Source organism: Pseudoliparis swirei, chromosome 11 (assembly GCF_029220125.1).
Source record: "Pseudoliparis swirei isolate HS2019 ecotype Mariana Trench chromosome 11, NWPU_hadal_v1, whole genome shotgun sequence".
NCBI lineage: Eukaryota > Metazoa > Chordata > Actinopteri > Perciformes > Liparidae > Pseudoliparis > Pseudoliparis swirei.
The window spans coordinates 23,174,809-23,197,375 of record NC_079398.1 but is presented as its reverse complement, the minus strand read 5'-3'; the positions used below and the strand labels follow the sequence as shown (position 1 = coordinate 23,197,375).

General features: G+C 46.5%; 1 protein-coding gene across 3 annotated transcripts in view; it reads right to left on the bottom strand.

Annotated features, from left to right (window-relative positions):
• Positions 1–22,567, bottom strand: part of fgfr3 (fibroblast growth factor receptor 3) — a 55,723-nt gene that overhangs the window by 32,358 nt on the left and 798 nt on the right. For 2 of the 3 annotated variants that reach the window (XM_056425992.1, XM_056425993.1), the window contains exons 2-3: positions 19,344–19,409; positions 8,114–8,283 (exon numbers count right to left, since the gene is read on the bottom strand). In XM_056425992.1, coding sequence (XP_056281967.1) covers positions 8,114–8,283; positions 19,344–19,409 — 236 coding nt within the window. The remainder of the gene's footprint in view (positions 1–8,113; positions 8,284–19,343; positions 19,410–22,567) is intronic. The other variant, XM_056425994.1, reaches the window with a different exon arrangement.

The following is a 22,567-nucleotide window of genomic DNA, read 5'->3' as shown; positions in this document are numbered from 1 at the left end:
AGAACCCAGAGAACAGAGAGGGTTATTGGGTTATTATTTATTTCACAAATAGTGTTATTTATTTCCTGACTTTTCTCTGTGAAGAACCCAGAGAGGGGTAATTAATTATTATTTATTTCACAAATAGTGTTATTTATTTCCTGACTTTTTTTTCTGTGAAGATCCCGGAAAGGGTTATTAATATTTGGTGATGTGGCTTTCTGGAAAACAATACATGTTTACATTTAGGCACCCCTGCGATCGTCTGTTACAAACTGACCCCCATCAGAGAAGGGACAAGGTATGTGGCCCTCACAGGAAAAGGTTTGGGGACCCCTGATCGGGAACATCAAACCGTCCGATGGAAGCAGAAGAAAGAGAAACGTGTTGAATGCAGCGCGACACTTTCTAGGAAACGTCACCGACTGTGAGAAACTCTTTTTTAGAGAATATATTACACCCAAAAACATGGAGGTGGAGAGAGAGAGTCTGAAAACTGCACATATTCACTTATTAATAGGTGCTGTGTTATCGTCCTGCTCCGATGTGAGGGCTGGGGTCAGGCTGGGGTCAGGCTGGGGTCAGGGATGTCTGCGTGTGCACATTGTGAAGCACTCGGAGACACATTTGTCGTTTGTGATTTTGGGCTGTACAAAATAAACTGAATTGAATTGAATAACATTATAATATAATATATATATAATATTTCATTGTTAAATATCACCGCTATCGTGGATACTGGTGTATTATATATCAGACATAACATCTACAAAGAGAAACACGACTGTGTGTCACATCATTTCGAGTGATTTTAGGCCTTTATGGAAGATGAAGAACAAAGCCGAACGCGGAGCATCCTCTGAACGGCCACCCGGCTCCACTGGGAGGCCACCAGGTGTTTCTGTAGGGGGGTAATGGGCCTTAATGGTTGGTAACTTTCATCTCTTACTGGTGCAGATCGGACGGCACTTAAGAGTAAACGACACGCCGTGCTGAGCGGAGGGGACTCCATTGTGCAGTTAGTCACACACACACACACACACACACACACACGCACGCACACGCAGCCCTGAGAGACGGGTGACAGAATCATCCCGTCACACGTCCAAACGTAAAAAAAAACTAAATAAAAAAAAACTAAAATCAGTCGCGGTCGCGATTCATTCAGCGGAAATTAACCACGGCTGTGGAATCAGAAACGATCTCGTCATTTCAAGCCGGCTTCACCTTGAGGACCCCGTCGGAGGAAGAGAGTCTTGAGACGGCCATTGTGAGGCTGTCATGACCCCCCCCCCCCTGTGCCCCCTCCCAGTCCCGCAAGATGAACTCATCACTGGCAGATGTGAGGCGGGGTGACACCGCCGGCCTGAATGCACCGCGACAGAAGTCTGACAGTTGATGACTGCATTCGGTTGTACACGCGCCTGTGTGTGTGTGTGTGTGTGTGTGTGTTCGCACGACGACGATTCAATCTACAGCCGGTTAGTTCGCTTGTCATCCGTCTTTATTTCGCTCCTCGTAAATATTTCGAACAACAATGTGTTGGGAGTCTGACTCCCTGACAGTATTTTCTGTTTGACGCTAAAAATCTATTTTGCGGACAAAAGGAGGCGTTTGATGTTTCCACAGAGCCGTGTCGTTGGCGTGTGCGGCGTCAGCCACCAAGACTCAAAGGACAAAGACTGGAGGATAAAAAAAGATCTGCAGAAACATCGAAGTAAGGGATCGCTGAATATCATACGGCTTATTACACCACCGACGAAAGAAATCAATACTTTGATGCAAAATAGAGAAGAGAGCGGACCGTAGAACGACCGATCAGAAGGGAGAACTCAGCAAAGCCGTGTCATGAACACTGAAGAATCAGGCGCTTCTCGTGGCGTTTGAGTGGCAGGTGATTTCTGGGTAACGCAGTTCACAAACACCGGATCTGATGACTATGTTAGACGTTAAGTGACAACATCAGAGTATTAGACGCATCGATTGGAGATAATGTGACTTGATTGTTGATGCTCATGCGCAAACGTCCGAATTATCTCTGAGAACATTACTTTAAGAAGAATTAAATATGCTTGGTTAAATGACTGAGCACTGAAAGATGAAACGCTCTTTGTTCTGGACAGTTGAGCCGAATGTGTCGCCGGGTGGAGGTGGGCGGGGTGTGAAGCGGTTACCCCTGACCCCTCTGAAGCCAGGCCATGTCACGGGCTTGTCTGTCACCCAGCACCCTGATTCTATAGAGGGTGACCTCTCCGTTCACCCCCCCCCCCCCCCCCCCTGGAGGCCAACAGCGGCCACATGGCTAACTGGATTGTAAAGAGGCTCCGGGACAGAAGGGAGGGGGGGGGTGTGGTGGATATCTCGATAAAGACACACAGAGGAACGTCTCAATAACGGACGCCTCCGATCGTACATCTCCATCACGGTGCGGGACTTTGTTCGAGAGACTTTTCCGGTGCTAGATTTGGATTTAACGTGTTATAACTGTGCGTACACTCAAAGAAATGACTCATTGTGTCATGATCTGGAGTTTGTGTTTTTGTGTCTTGTTTGGAAGTCCTTGTGTCGTCTGTCTCCCTGTGATTGGCTGCCCTGGCCCTGATTGTTTCCTTCTGTGATTGCTGGCCCCGCCCTCATTGTGTCCACCTGTGTCTCGTTCCCCGTTGTCCAATCCTCTCACCTTGCCTGTGTATGTAAACCCTGTTCGTCTCATTCCCAGTGTGGCTTCGTACTGTTTGGTCCGTGTGTTTTGTCATCCTGTTCTGGTTTCTTGGAGTAAAGATTGTTTTGTGCAATAATGTCGGCGTTTGGGTCCTCTCGTTGCGACAACCTGTCGCACGCTGATGACAGAACGAAGCCACCAAGAATGGACCCAGCCTTCAGTTTCCACTGCACGGTTCCTGCCGGGCCAACTAAGTTTCAGGTACTTCTGGAGGAGATGTGGAGTCCCTCCGGGCCCGTGGTCCTGTGCCGGCTCCAGTCCCGATGTTCCGTCTCAGGCTCCAGACCCTGAGGTTCCAGTCCACGATGTTCCAGTCCCGGTGTTCCGTGGCGGTTCTGGTCTGGCCAGCCTTCCATGAGGTGCATCTCCACAACATGTGAGTCCCTCCGGCCCTTGGCCCTGTGCGCCAGTCCCGATGTTCCGCCACAGGCTCCAGACCCCGAGGTTCCAGGTCTCGATGTTCCGGTTCCGTCACAGGCTCCGGACCCTGAGGTTCCAGTCGCGGGTCCAGTCCACGAGGTTCGTTCCAGTCCCGAGTTCCGCCACGGTTCCAGTCCACGATGTTCGCCACAGGCTCCAGACCCCGAGGTTCCAGTCCACGATGTTCTGGTTCCAGTCCCGTGTTCCGCCGGCTCCAGTCCACGAGTTCGGTTCCGTCCCGGAGTTCCGCCACGGTTTCAGTCCACGATGTTCGGTTCCGCACAGGCTCCAGACCCTGAAGTTCCAGTCCCGATGTTCCAGTTCCAGTCCCGGTGTTCCGCGGCTCCAGTCCCTGGGTTTCCGTCACCGTTCCAGTCCCTGGTGTTCCGTCCGGCTCCAGTCCCCGTGTTCCTCCTTCCCACCCGGCCCTGGTTCTCCTCATCCGCCTCCGTCCCGGTCAGTCACTCCCGTCCGTCATCCCGGTTCCCGTGACCGTCCGTCCAGCCCTGGTTCCCATGTCCCGCCTGGTCCTGGTCCCACAGAGCCCCCATCCCAGACCCGGTACCCTGGACTTCCTCTCCTGAGCGGTCCCTAGCTCCCCTGTCCTCCGGCCCGCCTCCAGAGCGCCCTCGGCCTGGTTATCGTCCTGCGGCCCGCCCCGGACTGCTTCTGCAGCCTTGGACCCTCCTCCGCCTCCACCCACCCTTGTGGAACAACAGAATTGGATTCGTCCCTTGAGGGGGGGATACTGTCATGATCTGGAGTTTGTGTTTTTGTGTCTTGTTTGGAAGTCCTTGTGTCGTCTGTCTCCCTGTGATTGTCTGCCCTGGCCCTGATTGTTTCCTTCTGTGATTGCTGGCCCCGCCCTCATTGTGTCCACCTGTGTCTCGTTCCCCGTTGTCCAATCCTCTCACCTTGCCTGTGTATGTAAACCCTGTTCGTCTCATTCCCAGTGTGGCTTCGTACTGTTTGGTCCGTGTGTTTTGTCGTCCTGTTCTGGTTTCTTGGAGTAAAGATTGTTTTTGTGCAATAATGTCGGCGTTTGGGTCCTCTCTCGTTGCGACAACCTGGACTGCGCATGACACATTGGATGAACTCAATTAAAGTGTTGGCAGGTTTTCCATCCAATAATTATATCCAACTCAAATTTAGCACATCAGTGCAATAAAATGTAATTAAGTTAGTCCAACTCATTTGTATCAAATACATCTAAAATAAAATAACGATATTCATTAAATTAAATTAATTTGTGTTCGTCCAATTCAAAATATAAACTAACTAACAAAATATGCAAACTCCACACAGAAGGAACGCCTCGACTGGGAATTGAACCCACGGCCCTCTGGCTGTGAGGCGCCGTGGCTCCGGAAAGTTCTGCATGGCAAGATAAGGTGAGCGGGGTGGAAAGTAAGTGGTTTCCTTTATGGGATTTAGGTGAATTTACCCTTTCACCCAATTAAAAAAAAAAAAAGTTAAGCCGGAGAAACCGTTTCTGAAAAGAAGGGCAGCAGAAAATATGACGATAAAACACGTTCCGATCGTGTGCAGCCGCGTCGTTCTGTTTTCTAGCGCCGCGCACCGACCGACGGCGCCGGCGTCAAACCAGCGCGCGCCTCGAATAACACCGGGGGGGGGGACACCCACACGCTTTACAACGCCTGGGTGGCCTCCGCCGGAGCCAAGAGCGACCCGCCGAGCTACACAGAGCGGGACACGTGAAGGAATGCGCTTCTGACAACGCCAACGGGACGCCACGGACGGCCAGCTACACATATCTCTCTCCGATCACACATGCAGCAGCCCAGAGAAAATAATAATCATAATAATAACTTAACTCGAGTCAAGGAAAACTACGTCTGTGCGGGAACTTTTTATACAACATTTAATGCGTGGTTATCATTTGAAACCGTTTGAAATAATTCGAGTACGGACTCGTTCTAGACGTACCGCTCAATGCAATTACGCTCAATGAGCCGCTTGTTGCGGTGATATAAACGCCAGCGAGCGCACAAACAAGTGTGACCTTCAAAAAGACACACACCGACATCCACGATGCCGAGGAGGCTTTGTGATTAACTCTAAACTCGTGACTCGTAATAATAACTTTATGTATATAGCACCTTTTAAAAGCAATGTTTACAAAGTGCTCCACAGAGAATCAAAGCAAAACAAGTGGAATAGCAAGAAACCAATATTACATTTAAAAGTATATATTACAATTAAAAATAAAATGGAAAATAAAAATAAATAAATAAATTAAAAACCAAATAAATTAAAAACAGACACACTAAATTAGGGGAACCAAAGTCATGCATTAAAAGACGAGATCACTTAAAAGCTGTTCTATAAAAATGGGGTTTAAGAAGTGATTTAAAAGAAGTTACTGATTCTGCGATTCGACTTGCAACTAATAGGGAGAGCGGGGATCGAACCGACGACCTCGGGGTTGCAGGACGACCCCCTGACCCCTCTGAGCTGCAGCCGCCCCAACATTCCACAGTTGGAGAAAGTTTAAGGAAGAGAAGACAGAACTCACGATTGGTTTCCTTTAGCAGAGACGACTCTCTGTCCAAACTGAACCCACTTAGTGCGTTTAAGTGCAATAATACATTTCTAAACTTCTTTCACTTCGTCCTGAAAAGTAATCTGGAGCGTCTCCAACCGTCCTTTTGATCCTTTGACTTTGTTATTGGCAGCTTTAGTGGTAATTTTCATTAGAAACACACATTTCAAATTATTAGGATATAAAGAGTTTATGTTTCATTCAATATTGCATTTGATTAAAAAAAATATCTTAGCATTAGTAAGTAATTCTGTATTATAAAATGTCTTAAGAAGTTGAACTAGTCGTGATTCCCTCTCTGATGTCTTTTGCTAATCCTGTGAAAACATCTCCTTCAAACAAGCGGATTTATTCAAGTTTCTCGGCAAGAACTACGTTTGACAAGATGCATTTGAACGCCTCACGATCGATAACGTTATAATTTAACTCGTTTCATAACCCGACGCAACTTCCTTTAACGTTGGCCGTCCGCCAGCTCTCGTCCTCCTTTATACCTCGCGCTCACATTCATATCTTCACGCGGCACCAGAAAAACAATCTCTATTTTTGTCATTTTCTGCACAGAAAGGACACTCATGGATGAGAGAGAGCAGTCAGAGGTTTGGTGAACAGATGGAATAAACATCCCGGCGATGAGACCGGGATTCTTACGCTGTCGACAACGCGGCCGCAAACTTTATCAGCAAATCATCCGGCGTCCTAAACGTGCGAAAAGTTGCTGTCGGGGAGCCACTCAGAGGGTCCGGAGGGCTGGTGACAGGTGTGTGTGTGTGTGTGTGTGTGTGTGTGAGAGAGTGGGGACAGAGGGAAGGAGACAACTGCTGTTGGTCTGCTGGGAGCAGATGTTGGAGATCTCTGTAAACTGTTAATAGCTGCAGGATCTCATTACATTTAACTCTTTAAATGCCAAACCTCCACCGGGGAGGGGGGGGCGTCTCTCACTGCCGCCGGCCGCCGTGCGGACAGCTGAGGTCAGTTTGAGTTTCACGCGTCCTGCTTATTGTCTTCGTCACAAAGTGCTCCACCGGGGGGGGGGGGGGGCAATTCAGCGTCACAAAAATCAAAAAGAAGCTCATTTTTTTTACATTGTAAATGGGACCGATGTTTACACTGGAACTGTGGGGAAATGTGTAATGACTGTAAAATCCTCGCAGGTGAATTGTCTCCCCTCAGCATCGCCTTTTGTTTGTTTGTTTGTTTGTGTATTTTATTCAGTCAACCAAATCAAATACAATACAATATTATCCTATATAATATACAAAAGAGAAAGACTGAAAAGGTATAGGTTGAAGCAAAACATGCTTATAAATATCCTATCCTAAATTGAAATAAATCAACCTTATTAAAGCAGAGTGAGGACTGAGAGGGGGGGGGGGGCATTCCACATCAGACCGGCTTTTCTAACCGTTTTCAACCTTTCCGCGTCGCAGAGCGCCTCCCGGGTCCCGCTCCGCGAGCGACACGAACGCCTCGAGACGAAGACTTAATTCAGAGCAACAATAAAACCCGTCCGACATCGTTGGCGTTTCTTTTCTCATTGCCGTGACCTTTCGCAGGCTCCCCGGAGCTGTCGGACTTTACCCACCGTAGTTATTATCATCTCAACAGGGAGACGGCAGGGGGGGGGGGAAGTGAGTGCAGTTCGCGGCGCTAAAGGTAGCATTAATTAAATAGTTGCCTCGCAACTATTACCAACATTAAAAAGCAGCAACATGCTAAAAAAAACAGTCGAGCCTCGAGACGAGGGCGGGACGAGCGCGGGAACAATGAGCCTCCCCGGGCCTCGTTGCATCCCTCATGTCATCGCGTTTGAGTTTATTTTGAACCAAAACACAGGTTTGGACTGTTTGAATTCCGATCGTCTCACCGCACCGGGTTTGTCTTTTCATCCCACGGCTCCGTCAGAGGAACACAAGAGTAAACCGAGCCCCGCGACTTGAAGCACGAGAGCCCGGTGTTTAGAGAGGATCCGACGAGCAGCTGTTTGCCGCGCTGCATTACCGGCAGCGGCGAGTGGTCACGCACTCTCGTTTTCGGCACGGCAGTCGGACTCCCTGGATGTATTTTCGGTGAGTTGTGGAGGTGGGTGGGGGGCGGGGGGGTCTAAGAGCAGCTCGAGTTCCAATGAGGACGTCCGGCTCCGCGATGCGTTCTCTGACCTTTATTCACCGTGGGAAGATCCACCTCGCATGAGTGCTCTTTCAGCTTCACACTCCACTTCCACTTACGGTATTTCACACCGGGGTAGCATCGCGTCGCTCACACGGATCGACTGACGGACACGCAGCAGCGCTGCCGGACGAGGGATTAAGATGCCTTGCTAAAAAGGCACGCGGGCGGCAGCTCGAAGTTGGGGCGGAGCGTCCTCGATGCGAGGCCTTCGATCGCGGCTCCCCTCGCACCCTTTAGGCGTCAACAAGTCCTCTCACCTTGATACCTCCCATCCGCTGCTCTCCCTTGAACTCTTTGCCGTTCTTCAGCCAGTGGATGCTCGGCGTCGGGTTTCCGGACGCGGCGCAGCGGAACTTGACGGTGTTGGCGGCCGGAACGGCCAGGAGCTTCTTGTCCATCCGGTCGGGCCTCGTCCAGTACGGAGCTTCTGTTGGGGAAACACAAAACGCTCGAGTCAAGGGAAACTACGTCTGTGCGGGAACTTTTGAGACAACATTTAATGCGTGGTTATCATTTGAAACCATTTGAAATAATTGAAGTATGGACTCGTTCTAGACGTACCGCTCAATGCAATTACGCTCAATGAGCCGCTTGTTGTGGTAATATAAACGCCAGCGAGCGCACAAACAAGTGTGACCTTCAAAAAGACACACACCGACATCCACGATGCCGAGGAGGCTTTGTGATTAACTCTAAACTCATGACTCATAATAATAATAATAACTAGAACGGGCACTCGGTAGAGCGCATTCCTTCGCATATCACAAGATTGGGCATTGAATTATGAACATTTTGGCATTAGTTGCCAATTGGATAAAAATTGGCCGCGCTATGGTAAAAATAAGACCTTTTCATGACCTTGACCTTGACCTTTGACCCAATCGATCTCAAAATCTAATCAAATGGTCCCCGGATAATAACTAATCATCCCACCAAATTTCATGCGATTCGGTTTAATACTTTTTGACTTATGTGAATAACACACACGCACGCATACAAATATACGGCGATCAAAACATAACCTTCCGCATTTTCAATGCAAAGGTAATAATAACTTTATTTATATAGTACCTTTAAAAACAATGTTTACAAAGTGCTCCACAGAGAGTCAAAGCAAAACAAATGAAATAGCAAGAAACAAATATTACATTTTAAAATATATATTAAAATAAAAATAAAATGTAAATAAAAAATGAATGAATAAAAAAATTATTAAACACAGACAAACTAAATTAGGGGAACCAAATTTCTGCATAAAAAAACTGGATCACTTAAAAGCTGTTCTTCATATTCATGGACAACTTGTCTTATCTGTATTCAAATGTTTAAGCCCTCTTGTTTCTAAAGCACCTCAAATTAAATGAACACTCTTTGTGAAATCCTCAGTCGTGTTTATCATCCAGAAGTTCAACTTGATTACCAAAAATTCAGAGATGCACAACCAAGTGCAGAGACCGATGTCGGAGCCGTTGCGCACAACGTGGTTACGTCGTTTTCTGTGGCGTGAAGCTGAAGTCTCGTGAGGGGAAGTCCCAGTCAGGCCAGAAGTCCAAACCATTTATATCCCAATCCTGACAATGAAAGCGTTCCCCTTTAAAGTGTGAATGAGTCCTTTTGATGCACAAGCGTCTCTACTTTCAGGTCTCCAGCCCTCGCGTCTGTGGCTCTGCCCAGATGTCCCACTTTCAGATGAGGACGGATCAGTTTTCCATTTTCTGGTATAATCTGAGATCAGAGAGATGTTCGGGGAAAGGCCCTCCAGGAATTCATCGTAACATGTTTCAGTAATGGCTCAAAGATGGCGAGGCGGTCCAACTCGCCCAGTCTTCAAGTCGGTCCCCATCTTGGACGAGTTGCGGATGTGAGGCCGCGCCCTCTCTGCAGGTCGTGAACACGCGACCTGCAGCCGTTTGGGTCTCCGCCGTCAGGCCCTCGTCCCCGAGAAGGTTCGAGACGCGCAAACGGTTATAAGAAACAGTTAAACGGAGGACACAAAGCGAAACGTCACCGGGACCCAAACAACAGCCCCCCCCCCCCCCCCCGGCCACAATGCAGGAGTTCAGTCCAATCGTCCGATTCCTGAGCGCTGGTAAAAAAACAACGACTGTCGGAGCGATTTATTGAGTTGTATTGAGGAGACGGCGGACAAAGAGAGAGAGGGGCCTCTTGTTGCTGCAGCGAGGCTCACACACTGAGTGAGAGTGTGTGTGTGTGTGTGTGTGTGTGTGTGTGTGTGTTTCCTAGGACAAAAGCTGGGGAAGAGGCTGACCGGTCATCAGATGTCTCTTTTACTTTCAAAAAGCAGCAGGAGAGAGAGAGAGAGAGAGAGAGAGAGAGAGAGAGAGAGAGAGAGAAGCTAATTAGCATCTCAATGTCTGCGCTTTTGTGTCTGTGTGTGTGTGTGTGTGTGTGTCTGTGTGTGTGTTGTGTGTGTGTCTGTGTGTGTGTGTGTGTGTGTTGTGTGTGTCTGTGTGTGTGTGTGTGTGTGTCTGTGTGTGTCTGTGTGTGTGTGTCTGTGTGTGTCTGTGTGTGTGTGTGTGTGTCTGTGTGTGTCTGTGTGTATGTATGTGTGTCTGTGTGTCTGTGTGTATGTGTCTGTGTGTGTGTATGTGTCTGTGTGTGTGTGTGTGTGTATGTGTGTGTGTCTGTATGTGTGTGTGTCTGTGTGTGTATGTGTGTGTGTGTGTGTCTGTGTGTGTGTGTGTCTGTCTGTGTGTGTCTGTGTGTGTGTATGTTTGTGTGTATGTGTGTGTGTATGTGTGTGTGTATGTGTGTGTCTGTGTGTGTATGTGTGTGTGTCTGTGTGTATGTGTGTGTGTGTCTGTGTGTATGTCTGTGTATGTGTCTGTGTATGTCTGTGTGTATATATATGTGTGTGTCTATATGTGTGTGTGTGTATGCGTGTCTATATGCGTGTCTATATGTGTGTCTATGTGTGTCTATGTGTGTCTATATGTGTGTCTGTGTGTGTGTCTGTGTGTGTGTGTGTGTTGTCTGTGTGTGTGTGTTGTGTGTGTGTCTGTATGTGTGTGTTGTGTGTGTGTTTCTGTGTCTGTGTGTGTCTGTGTTTGTGTGTGTTTGTGTGTGTCTGTGTGTGTCTGTGTGTGTTTTAACGAGCCCAAAGTAACCCACATGGGCGTGTTCTGATCTCATCAGGACGAGGTGACTCAGGTGGACTCAGTTGATTCCCCAGGTAGAACCTGGTTCTGATAGAGAGCCGGTCTCATGGGTGAGAACCCGGCGCTGTGACATCCGTCCTGCTCTCTTCAGAAGTCACGGAGGGAGATCTCCTTCTCTTCCTGAAATCACACTTTACTCTCGCTGTCACAAACACAATACAGCCCAACAAGCAACACAGGAAACAGCAGAACGTCAGGAGGCTAACAGCAGGTAATCCACGAGCTAATCCACGAGCTAATCCACGAGCTAATGGTTTAGCCGCAAATGCATCCGAACGATTTTGTCTGCTCGAGAAAAACTGTCATCGTCCGGCGTCTGAGAGCATCGAGAAGGAGCCGATCAGACTTATGGATACGCTCCCTAGAGGTCGCTCAGAGGGGAGGGGCGTCTCCCCTGTGGTCGTCTCTCGTTGTGCGTCTACTTATCTAAACGCTTTTGGCTGTTCTGAAATATTTCAGACACATTTCTTCTTTTTTTGGCTCCCGCCATCAAACTTTGGCTTCATCTTCACGGAATAATTACAACCAGACCAGGAGAGACTCAGTGAAGAGAGCCACATCGTCTGAGAGAGCAAACACACACAGCGTGACTTCACTCTGTGAACCCTGTGCGTGTGTGTGTGTGTGTGTGTGGTTGTGTGTGTGTGTGGTTGTGTGTGTGTGTGGTTGTGTGTGTGTGTGTGTTTACACACTGCAATGGAGCAGCTGAACATCGCTCCCTGCTTGAGTTAGACTCCCCAGCTCGCCGAGGCAAATGATCTCGACGTGCAACCACACACACACACAAAATCACAACCACACACACAAACACAAACAAAATCACAACCACACACACAAACACAAAATCACAACCACACACACAAAATCACAACCACACACAAACACACACAAAATCACAACCACACACAAACGAAATCACAACCACACACACAAACACACACAAAATCACAACCACACACAGACACACACACACAAACAAAATCACAACCACACACACACAAAATCACAACCACACACACACACACACACACAAAATCACAACCACACACACACACACACACACACAAAATCACAACCACACACACACAAACAAAATCACAACCACACACACACACAAACACTACCACAGACACACAAACACAAACAAAATCACAACCACACAAACACAAAATCACAACCACACAAACACAAAATCACAACCACACACACAAAATCACAACCACACAGACACACACACACAACAAATCACAACCACAGACACACACACACAACAAATCACAACCACACACACACAAACACACAACCACACACACACACACACACACACACACACAAAATCACAACCACACACACACACACACACACACAAATCACAACCACACAGACACACACACACAAACAAAATCACAACCACACAGACACACACACAAAATCACAACCACACACACACAAACAAAATCACAACCACACACACACACGCACACACAAACAAAATCACAACCACACAAACAAAATCACAACCACACAAACACAAAATCACAACCACACAAAATCACAACCACACACACACACATGAAATCACAACCACACAGACACACACACACACACACAAAATCACAACCACACACAGACACACACACACAACCACAACCACACACACAACCACACACACACACACACACACACACAAATCACAACCACACACACACAACCACACACACAAAATCACAACCACACACAGACACACACAAACACACTACCACACCTTTAAAGGATAATATCTGTTCGATTTCATTACTTCTCGTCTGTCTCGCCGTGTTTTGGAGCGACACCGGCGCAGCGTGGGACGACCCTGAGGAGTCGCACACACAATGTTTTTTGGCATTGCGATCAACCACACACACACACACACACGCACACACACACACACACACACACACACACACACTGGGTCAAACAGAAACACAGAGTTTTTAAACAGTCTCTTCACTTTCTGATGTCTTTAACTGCCCGTCTCTTTTTTTGCTGCTCATGCTAAGCCCCCCCCCCCACCCCCATGCTTTTCCTTCTACTTCTTCATCACCAGAAACACCATCACTTCCATGAATGAACATTTTACTATGACAAACTATTCTGTTTTCAAACAGAGCTTCTATGACCTGATTTCACTTTTCTTTTTCCCCGTTTCCAGGCATCTGACACGTGTTATGTGTTCGGAAGTTAAGGGATAATGGACACCATGATATTTAAAAAAAAGCTTGGATTATGCTTCAGGAAGAGATGAATGGGATGAACTGAGTCTAACATTTTTCGCTTTTTCCAATTTAGAACCAGCCAGCGGTCGATGTTTGAATTCAAACGTGGGGGGGGGGGGGGGGGGTAACCCCGCATGGATATGCAATCGCTGTGGTGGAAAGTGGTGTAACGTAGCTACAGCGTCATGTCCACCTGTCAGCTGCGGAGATTAACCGAGGGGGGGAATCTCTCCGGGAGCCTAAAACACACACACACACACACACATCGACTGGAGGGAAAGTACTGTGTTGCATCTACCAGTTATCACTTATTCGTCTGAATTGACATTTTTCTTAAGTTAGATTTAGATTTTATTCAAACTTATTTGAGAGCAAAATTAAAGCCGTTTAATTTCCCAACTTGTCCTTTCTGTTGCAGGTATTTATATTCAGAATGTTCCATTCCTGTCGTCACCTGGGTTGTTTGTGTGTCTTCTAGCTGGGTCTCTCAACATTTGAGCTAAATTCAATCAAATCAAGTGGAAAGTAAAGATAGCAACAAAGAAAACATATTGATGGGGAACCAGAAATCTCTCTTTTTAAAAATATTTTTGCACTTACTGGCAGAAAGAAAAATCTGGCACCGTCAGTCTGTGTGGATTATAATGCGGATCCAGATGCCGATTCAAATAGTTGAACTACTTTCTCTCGTAAAAGAGGGCGTTGCCGTCTTGGGGGGGCGTGCTGTAACACCTGAGAGACGTTTTCTTTGCATTTCGGACGAAGCTTTGCAGCCACGAGTGTCTCCACAAAAAGCCCTGCCGCTCTCTGCTCACTCCGCTCCTCCGACCCCCGGCTCGGTGTGGCGGGTCGGAGGAGCGTGACTGGGCCTCTCCATCAGCCCGACGTCAGCATGGCGCCGGAGCGGGACGCAGCGCTCAGACACCGATCTGGGGGAAAAGGAGGAGGAGGAGGCGGAGGAGGAGGAGGAGGGGGTCTAATTGTGTAATTGTATAATTTGCCCTCGCTGACGCCTGCGAGCTCACAGGCAGATTTCATGACCGATGACACTGGGGCTCTTTGAAGGCACGCTGCCCCGGAGGGCCCGCGGGGCGGCATGGCCGCGGCCCGCCGGCCGGCTCTCTGCTCTCCTGCCAGGGTAAACAAGGAGGCTGCATAGCTCAGGAGCACAGATTAGGCTCTGTTAACATTCCTAGTGCCCCCCCCCCCCCGACAAACACACTGCCCCTTTCAGAGTGTGTGCGCTGCTTTCCAGAGAATACTCTCAGAACTTGTGTCTATATATCGCGTGAGGGTCAACTTCTATTTGCTCTGCCGTCAGACAACTTGACAGATGGTAATCGTCCGCGATGACTTCATGTCGACAAAGTTCCCTTTCGGATCGATACAGGCCCGTTAAAGCAAACATCTCGACAGTTCACACACATGTTGACGTGTCTTCCGTTTGGTTTTGATTTGGTCTTTCTTAAAGCAGATCGCATGAGAAAATTCCCTTTCATTTTCGAGACGGCTTAAACAGACTTTAACCCGACTTTGCGCCGCATTTGCAGCACATGTGGCGTTCTGCGTGCGGCCTCGAGGCCTCGAGCTCACAGCTGGATCAATAACACGCCGAAGAGACCTCTGGTTGTGAAAAGTGTCCGACGAACATGCATTCTCTCTCCTGGCTACCAGAGGGCGACTTCTCTGGCTGCAAAAAAAAAGAAGTCAGACTGTATAGAAGTCTATGAGAAAATGAGTCCACTTCTCTCTTGATGTATTCCCTCAGTAAACATTGTAAACACGAGTTTATGGTCTCGAGCTCTTGTTTCAAGTCTTCTTCAATACATCATGGTGTTTATTTAGTAAATGATGGTTTAGAGAGACCATAAAGTTCGCTTTACGAGTTTGCTTTAGGGCGGGCTTACTGTGATTGACAGGTCACTGTCGCAAACAGAGCCGTGCACTACGGTACTCCTCCACATGCCAAATATGGTCACTTAACCCTCCTGTTGCCTTTGGGTCAATTTGACCCCATTCAATGTTTAACCTCCTGTTACCTTTATATTTACTAACATATTTTACCCTCAGGGTCAATTTGACTCCAGCAAATAAACCTCCAGAAAATTATTAGAATTAATATTGCTTCCCAAGTTTAAGTGTGAGGTACTTTATGTTTGTTTGTTGACTACCTAAATAGCCCTTTAAATAAATAAAAGTTGATATTTCTTATATGTTTGACAGTGAAAAACAGCCTGGGGTCAAATTGACCCCAAAGGTAACAGGAGGGTTAATGTAATCCATAATCCGAACTTCAAGATGGCGACGGCCAAAATATCAAAATCCAAGATGGGCTTCAAAGCGTCCGTCCACAAACATACGGTCGACGTCACGATGACCGTGTCCACTTATTTTTCACAAATCACAGCCGCCGTCTTTCTCTTGGAATAAAATGGAGAAAAAAAATCTATAATGTCATTTGGGTTTAGGTGCTTAGGGTTTGGGATTACCGTGGCGGCCGGGCAGGCGGCGAGCTCCTCTGCCTTTTCCCAGAAGGCCGTGCGAGACAGCCGAGTGACTTCTGGAGGCCGGTGGAGAGTGAGCTCACGACTTCCTGTCTGAGGACCGTCAGCTGCGGCCAGCGGCGTCGTTTCAACAGAGTGACTCAACTTTTCTCTTTTGTTGCGCCATGTTTTCTCTTCTCTCACTCCGTCCCTCCCGTCTCGTCCTCCCCGCCGCTCCCTCGTTACATTAATAGCCTCGTTCGCCACGCCTCTAGAACGGCCTCTCTGCATGCGGACCGGGACTCTCCGTCTGGCTGCGCGGCTCGTCACGCCGCTGCCGCCTCGCCACGCCGCTCGCCGCCACGCGTCACGCGGCTCCTTCCCGCGCGTAGCCGGCTAATTAGCGGCGGTTTAGCGGACGTTAAGCGGCGATAGGGGTTTAACGTTTCTGGGCTAATCCCTCTCCTTTCGGCCAGGAAATCGGAGCCTCGTATGTCACGAGGTAGACTTACATCCAGAGATTAAGTCTGGCACTCTCAGGCTATTTACCGGCATTCAGGATGTCTGCAGTAAGCCGCTGCCGCCGCCGCCACTCCGATCCGTTTAGAAAACACTTCAGGCTTTCACCGCCGCATTCAGGTTCTTGCATCGCAGGTGTTAAGCCCGTCCACGAACGCTCGGGACAAAGACAGCGACGGGAAGCGTCATGCTCCGCTTGTTCTGCTGCTTTCGACCATAATCTCTCCGGATAAGAGCATCAGCGACATGCCTTCGAGAAAAAGGCACGACTGTATCAATACAAACATCCATCTGAAGTGAGCAGAAGGCGGGGATTACAGATCGAAAGTCAGCCAAGACAAAGAATATTAACATTCCTGTGTTTATTACATTCTTTGATCGCTTTAAGAACAAAAATAAATTAGTCTTAAAATGACAGGATTAGGTTAAATTAAGACGGGATTACTTGATCCCTAACTGGGCTTTTACTCTTATTTTTCTAAGCACCAGCTTTAACAGTTGCTCCCCGACTGTCTCTCAAAGCTCGCTTTAATGCCGTAATCAGTAGCAATTGCCTCATTAAAATACTGACATATTATATATATATATATATATATATATATATATTGCCAGTGTCACAACAGAGAGGAAATCCGTTCCACATTTCGCTTCTGGCACCAATTTAGTTGAGCAGTAAAAGTCGAACGGCTTTCGGTTTTTAAGAAATGATGGACTGTCTGACGCTGCCGGCGTGTGTTTTTTTCCATCGACAGCTGCAGTCCAGTCACGATACCGAGTCGTGGAATCGATTCCTTCTTCTTTGAACCATCGTGAGCCGTCAGAGGATGCAAACACTCCTTCAAAAATGTGGGGGAAATTAAGCGTTTGTAGATCTCTCCCTTTCTGCCGTTATTTTCAGATTCTGCCTCAGATCGTCTCCCTCGGTTCACATCATCTCCTCCTTTCTCACCATATTTACATCATTTCCTTCCCTTAATTTTCTTCTTTCCGCGTCTCCGGAGTCATGCGAGTTGACAGAACCGAGCGGGAACAGAAGCCGACCCTCGTCGTTCTTTGCTCACCTGCACCTGAACTCTGCACGTCTCCCAAGTGCCAAAAACAGCTCGCGTCACAAGGAGGGCGTGTTACCCGCTGGGGGGGAAATTAAAACCTGCCGGGTTTTGATGGCGCGACGGTGGCGTTTAGCTCGGTGCTCTGGGGAGACGCTTTGCTGGAGAGCGGTTATGAGAGCCATATAATTCCAATTACAGATATAAAACTCGGATCACTCAGACAAATCTAATCAGTTGCATCAATCCAATGATATTTGCCAATAACAACTCCTCTAGAAGCAACTCCTTTGGTTTCAACTGACAACATTTTTTAATCACAATGACAAGTGAAGCTCTAAAATGCAGTTTAACGGCATTTTGCACAAAACACCACCTGTTCGTCATGAAATGAGGTTTTCTAATAACACAAGAATACCTCAATTAACTGGAAGATACGTAGACGTCATTCGGAGTCTACGACCTTTATAAGAATGGAGAGAGTACAATGCTTTGTTTGAAACAGAATACCTGCCTACCAAATATTTAAATCGTCCGTCAAGTTATTTCTTAAAATTAAATTAAATTCAGGTAAACAAAAGGGTTTACAGTTAAAGTATCTCATATTGCACTGCGGTCCTGCCTGTGGCCATTATTCAGACAATAACATTGTCTATGATGATTCCACTATTCTTAACTAGAACGGGCACTCGGTAGAGCGCATACCTTCTCATATCACAAGATTGGGCATTGAATTATGAACATTTTGGCATTAGTTGCATGCCAATTGGATACAAATTGACCGCGCTTTGGTAAAAAGAAGATTTTGACCTTTTCATGACCTTGACCTTGACCGTTGACCCGATCGATCCCAAAATCTAATCAAATGGTCCCCGGATAATAACCAATCATCCCACCAAATTTCCTGCGATTCGGTTTAATACTTTTTGAGTTATGCGAGTAACACGCATACAAATAAATAAATAAATAAATACACGGCGATCAAAACATAACCTTCCGCATTTTCAATGCGAAGGTAACAAATCATAGTTTCCAATTGTATTCCCTACATGTCTAGTATCATGCATCTCACACTGCACTGGAACCTTTATTATTGCATGTCTTATCTTATCTTGTCTAATCTGATCTAGTTGTATTCAAATGTCCTTCAGTAATGCGTTTCTCTTGCACTTACTTGCGATGCTTTTATATAACGTTTGATACAAAGCACTTTGAATTGTCCAACATATGTGAACTCGCCTCAAGAAATAAAAAATAAAAAGTCTGACATTTGAAGTAAAAGGAACAACTGCGGTTGAGGTATAGTTACGATTAAACCGGCGAATTGATCCGTACAACCTTTAATAATAATTTGGCCCTGACAAATATTGATTTCACAGCCAGCCTAAACTCTTTTGCAGTGGGAGGGGAATAAAGTCGTAGCATTTAAACAATGCCGCGTCTTCTTTGTCCTCGCAGACCCTCCACAGCAGGTGCTGCTCGTTAAGCTTAACGACCTCGTTCACGCCGCCTTAATTGAAGTCAGGTTGTATTTTTGACACGAGAATTTAGGAACGCATGAACGCTCAGGTGTTAAAAATGCTGTTGCTCGTGGACCGAAATGAAAACATGCATTGTTCTCGATTTAGAAACGAGTTTCAAGGGGTGACTGAAGAGCGGTCAGCAAAAAAAGAAGCTGAAATTACAAAATAAACAACGACAACTGAGATGAAAACATGAGCCCACATCTGGGGCGACATTTCGAGAGGTACAGCTATGATTTGGGTTTGCTGAACTGCATTTTTTTCACAGTATTTAGTGTTTCTAGTTGTGTCCCTTTATTGCTTCTACTTTTCGTAGAAGTTCTTTGCTTCTCAGGTTATTATCCATGAAGGATCATTTTACACAAGGCCATTTATCATGAGCATCAACCGTCTCCTCGTCGTAGGAAAGGCTTGTCGCCTTACCGAAGACAGTGTTTCACTCAAAAAAGTTAGCTGAAAAATAGTAATTAAGAATTCACCATTTCCATTACCTGCATCTTCTGGATCTTCGTCATAATCTTCATCATCGCCGGACGACAGGGAATCTTTGGAGAAAAGAGAAAACAGAGTACGATCAGCGTTTCGGACAAATCTCATTTGGCATCTGTTCTCCGTGAGCCATCAGATACACGAGAACATCTGGCAGGGTTCTTACACATTTTGACCAATGGATTTCCAGGACTTTTCCAGGACTTTTCCAGGACTTTAAACCAAATGTCCATGACCAAACTGAAGTCTCGGTATAAACATGCAACATTTTGAAAATGTTGCGTGTCGAGAGTGTAAACCGGCTTATATTTTGAGCGTCTTTCTTTAAAAAAACATATTAATTATTTCAAACTGGGCGTAAATGAACATGTGATTATAACAGATTTCCATGACTTTTCCAAAACTTTTATGATTTAATTTTTTCCCATGACTTTTCCAGGCCTGGAAATGACATTCCATGACTTTTCCAGGTTTTCCATGACCGTACGAACCCTGCTCTGGAACGCTCCGACAATCGATTCTGTGCAAGGAAAATAAAGAGGGGAACCAAAAACAAAAGCAGGAATTTTGTGCATGCTAAATTCCCAGTGGAGATGAGATGGTGTGTGTTCACAAACAAGTATTAGTACACACACACACACACACACACACACACACACACAGTCTTTCCAATCTTCGCGGCGCTAACTCGCGCTAACAGCTAGCATGCTGGATGGCGACTAATTACTCCCCAGCCGCAAATACCACGGCTCATAATTGCCGTGTCACACATTTTCATGTCCGCGTCGTAATTATTTTTGACCTCGACGTCTCCCGGTTCGACCTCGCAGGTCTGGTTAACGAGGGCCAGCTGTTGCCTGGACAACCCCCGCGAGCCAACGCGGCTCCTGAAACTCCTGACTAGCAGGTTCTTTAGTTTCTGTTGCGCGACGCCTCGGCCAGGCGGCTGCCGTGGTGCGGGAGCTGGTTTGACTCACGTCACATTACCAGTTTGGATGGATTCCAACTCTGTCAAAATAAAGCTCACAATCGAGCGATTACAGAAGTGGTGAAATCTGAGAAAAGCTGTGTTAGTTCCAAGCTAACATGTTCACAATGGCAACATGCTTGATGTTTGGCAGGTTATCGGTTAACTGCCTCGGTTTAGTGTGTCGATATGCTAACATGAGCTAATTTGCACGAAACACAGAGCCCAGATTTACTGCACTAGCTTCACCAAACTCCTTTTGGAGATGAAAACAAAGACGAATGCGCTCGGAGCGTCAATTACAACCATCTGCTGCACTCAAAGAATGTCAAGAGACGAGACTTAAAGGTCTTAGACGGAACAGATGTAAGCAAATAAGACAATTTCAACAAAGGAAAGTGACGAGAAAAACGTTGACAGAAAGCTCCAGAATATCTCAATCATTTTCCAGGGAACAAAACCTTCTAGAACAACACATTCAACTGACTTTGTTTAAGATTCGGAATAATCGGTTGAGCTAATATGGTGGATCTGTGGATCCATAAACTACACGATGCGTTGCTTGACTTTATAGAAACAAATGGATCATGTGTTGAGTAAAATATTCGGAGTGTTGTAATGAACACAAAGAAAGACAAGGCAGTTTATTCAGGTTCAGTATAAATGGAAACAATTATCAATTAGTTTTTTCAAAAGGGACAACATTTTTCTTATCGGACCGAGGAGCATTGACCAATCACGTTTGAGCGGGCTTTGGTTGCATGAAGGTGATTTAGCATTTTATAGGCATTTAAAAAAAATGTATCTTGAGATTTGCAGGAGACGGCGTCTCTCAACGTCAACTCCGGTCTCGCGTCTCAAGTTGCTAATTGGACTGTAAAAAACAATGAATGAGGATGCCTTTGCCATGAAGTCCGCTGGACACACACAAACCCAGAAATATTGTCCGTTCTACAATTGCAAAAAATGCTAATTTTTCATACATTTGGTGTTGCTGATAACTTGAGTTTGAGTTTAGTTGATTTCGATCAGCAAAATATACAACAACTAGAATGGGCACTCGGTAGAGCGCATACCTTCGCATATCACACGATTGGGTATTGAATTATGAACGTTTTGGCATTAGTTGCATGCCAATTGGATACAAATTTACCGTGCTATGGTAAAAAGAAAATGTTGACCTTTTCATGACCTTGACCTTGACCCGATCGATCCCAAAATCGAATCAAATGGTCCCCGGATAATAACCAATCATCCCACCAAATTTCATGAGATTCGGTTTAATACTTTTTGACTTATGTGAATAACACGCACGCATACTAATACACGGCGATCAAAACATTAACTTCAGCATTTTCAATGCGAAGGCAATCAGAATTCAACAAAAGAAGAAAGTGGCTGACCGAACGGGTCGAGGCTGAAGCTGTCGAGCTTATAAGTGCCCTAACCTAACTTCTTTCACCTCCTTACATTCCTCTTGTTTCTGCGTGTGTGTGTGTGTGTGTGTGTACACAATATGAGCCGCCTTGCTTTCCGCTGTCTGGACGGCATCCAGGTGCTAAATCTGATACCGCTCCTAAATATCTGACACCTTACTCAAATATTTGAGAGAAAACAAACACAATCGCCCATGTGTGTTTGAGACGGAGCCGAGGCTCTGCGTTGAGAGTCGAGGGAAGAGAGCCGGATATTGCTGCCGCGTACGGGAAGACGTCTGACTTCTGGTGCGATTTAAACACGAGTGTTACGATGATATTGAAATGACTGACGACGGACTGCGATGAATTCGCGTCCCGTGTGTTCTTTCTCCAGAGACACGCCGAGCTGGAAGCAAACGCAAATACCTCACCTCATCTCAATAAGAGTTTAATTTTTATATCCATACAAAATGTGTCCACTTGCTTTAAAGAGGAAGAAACATTTGATTTTAAAGCTGAACCGTCTTCTTTCTGAATCGGTGATGTGTGGAGTGTGTGTGCGTGTGTCATCCTGCAGTCTGGAGACGATACGCGTGTCCAGGAAAAGACCATTTTCTCCCGGGCTTGCAGCCAAACACATATGTGTGTGTGTGTGTGTGTGTGTGAGGAGGTGGGGGGTGAGTTGCGAGGCAGTGAACTCTCTCATTTCTTGCCACCCCATCTGTTTTCAATGATGAAATGTTTCGAGCTAATTGCTTTCTAATTAGTTGTCAATAACGGGCTCAGCTGGCGTCCGTGAGTTTTACGGGGGGAAAAAATCTGCCAGACG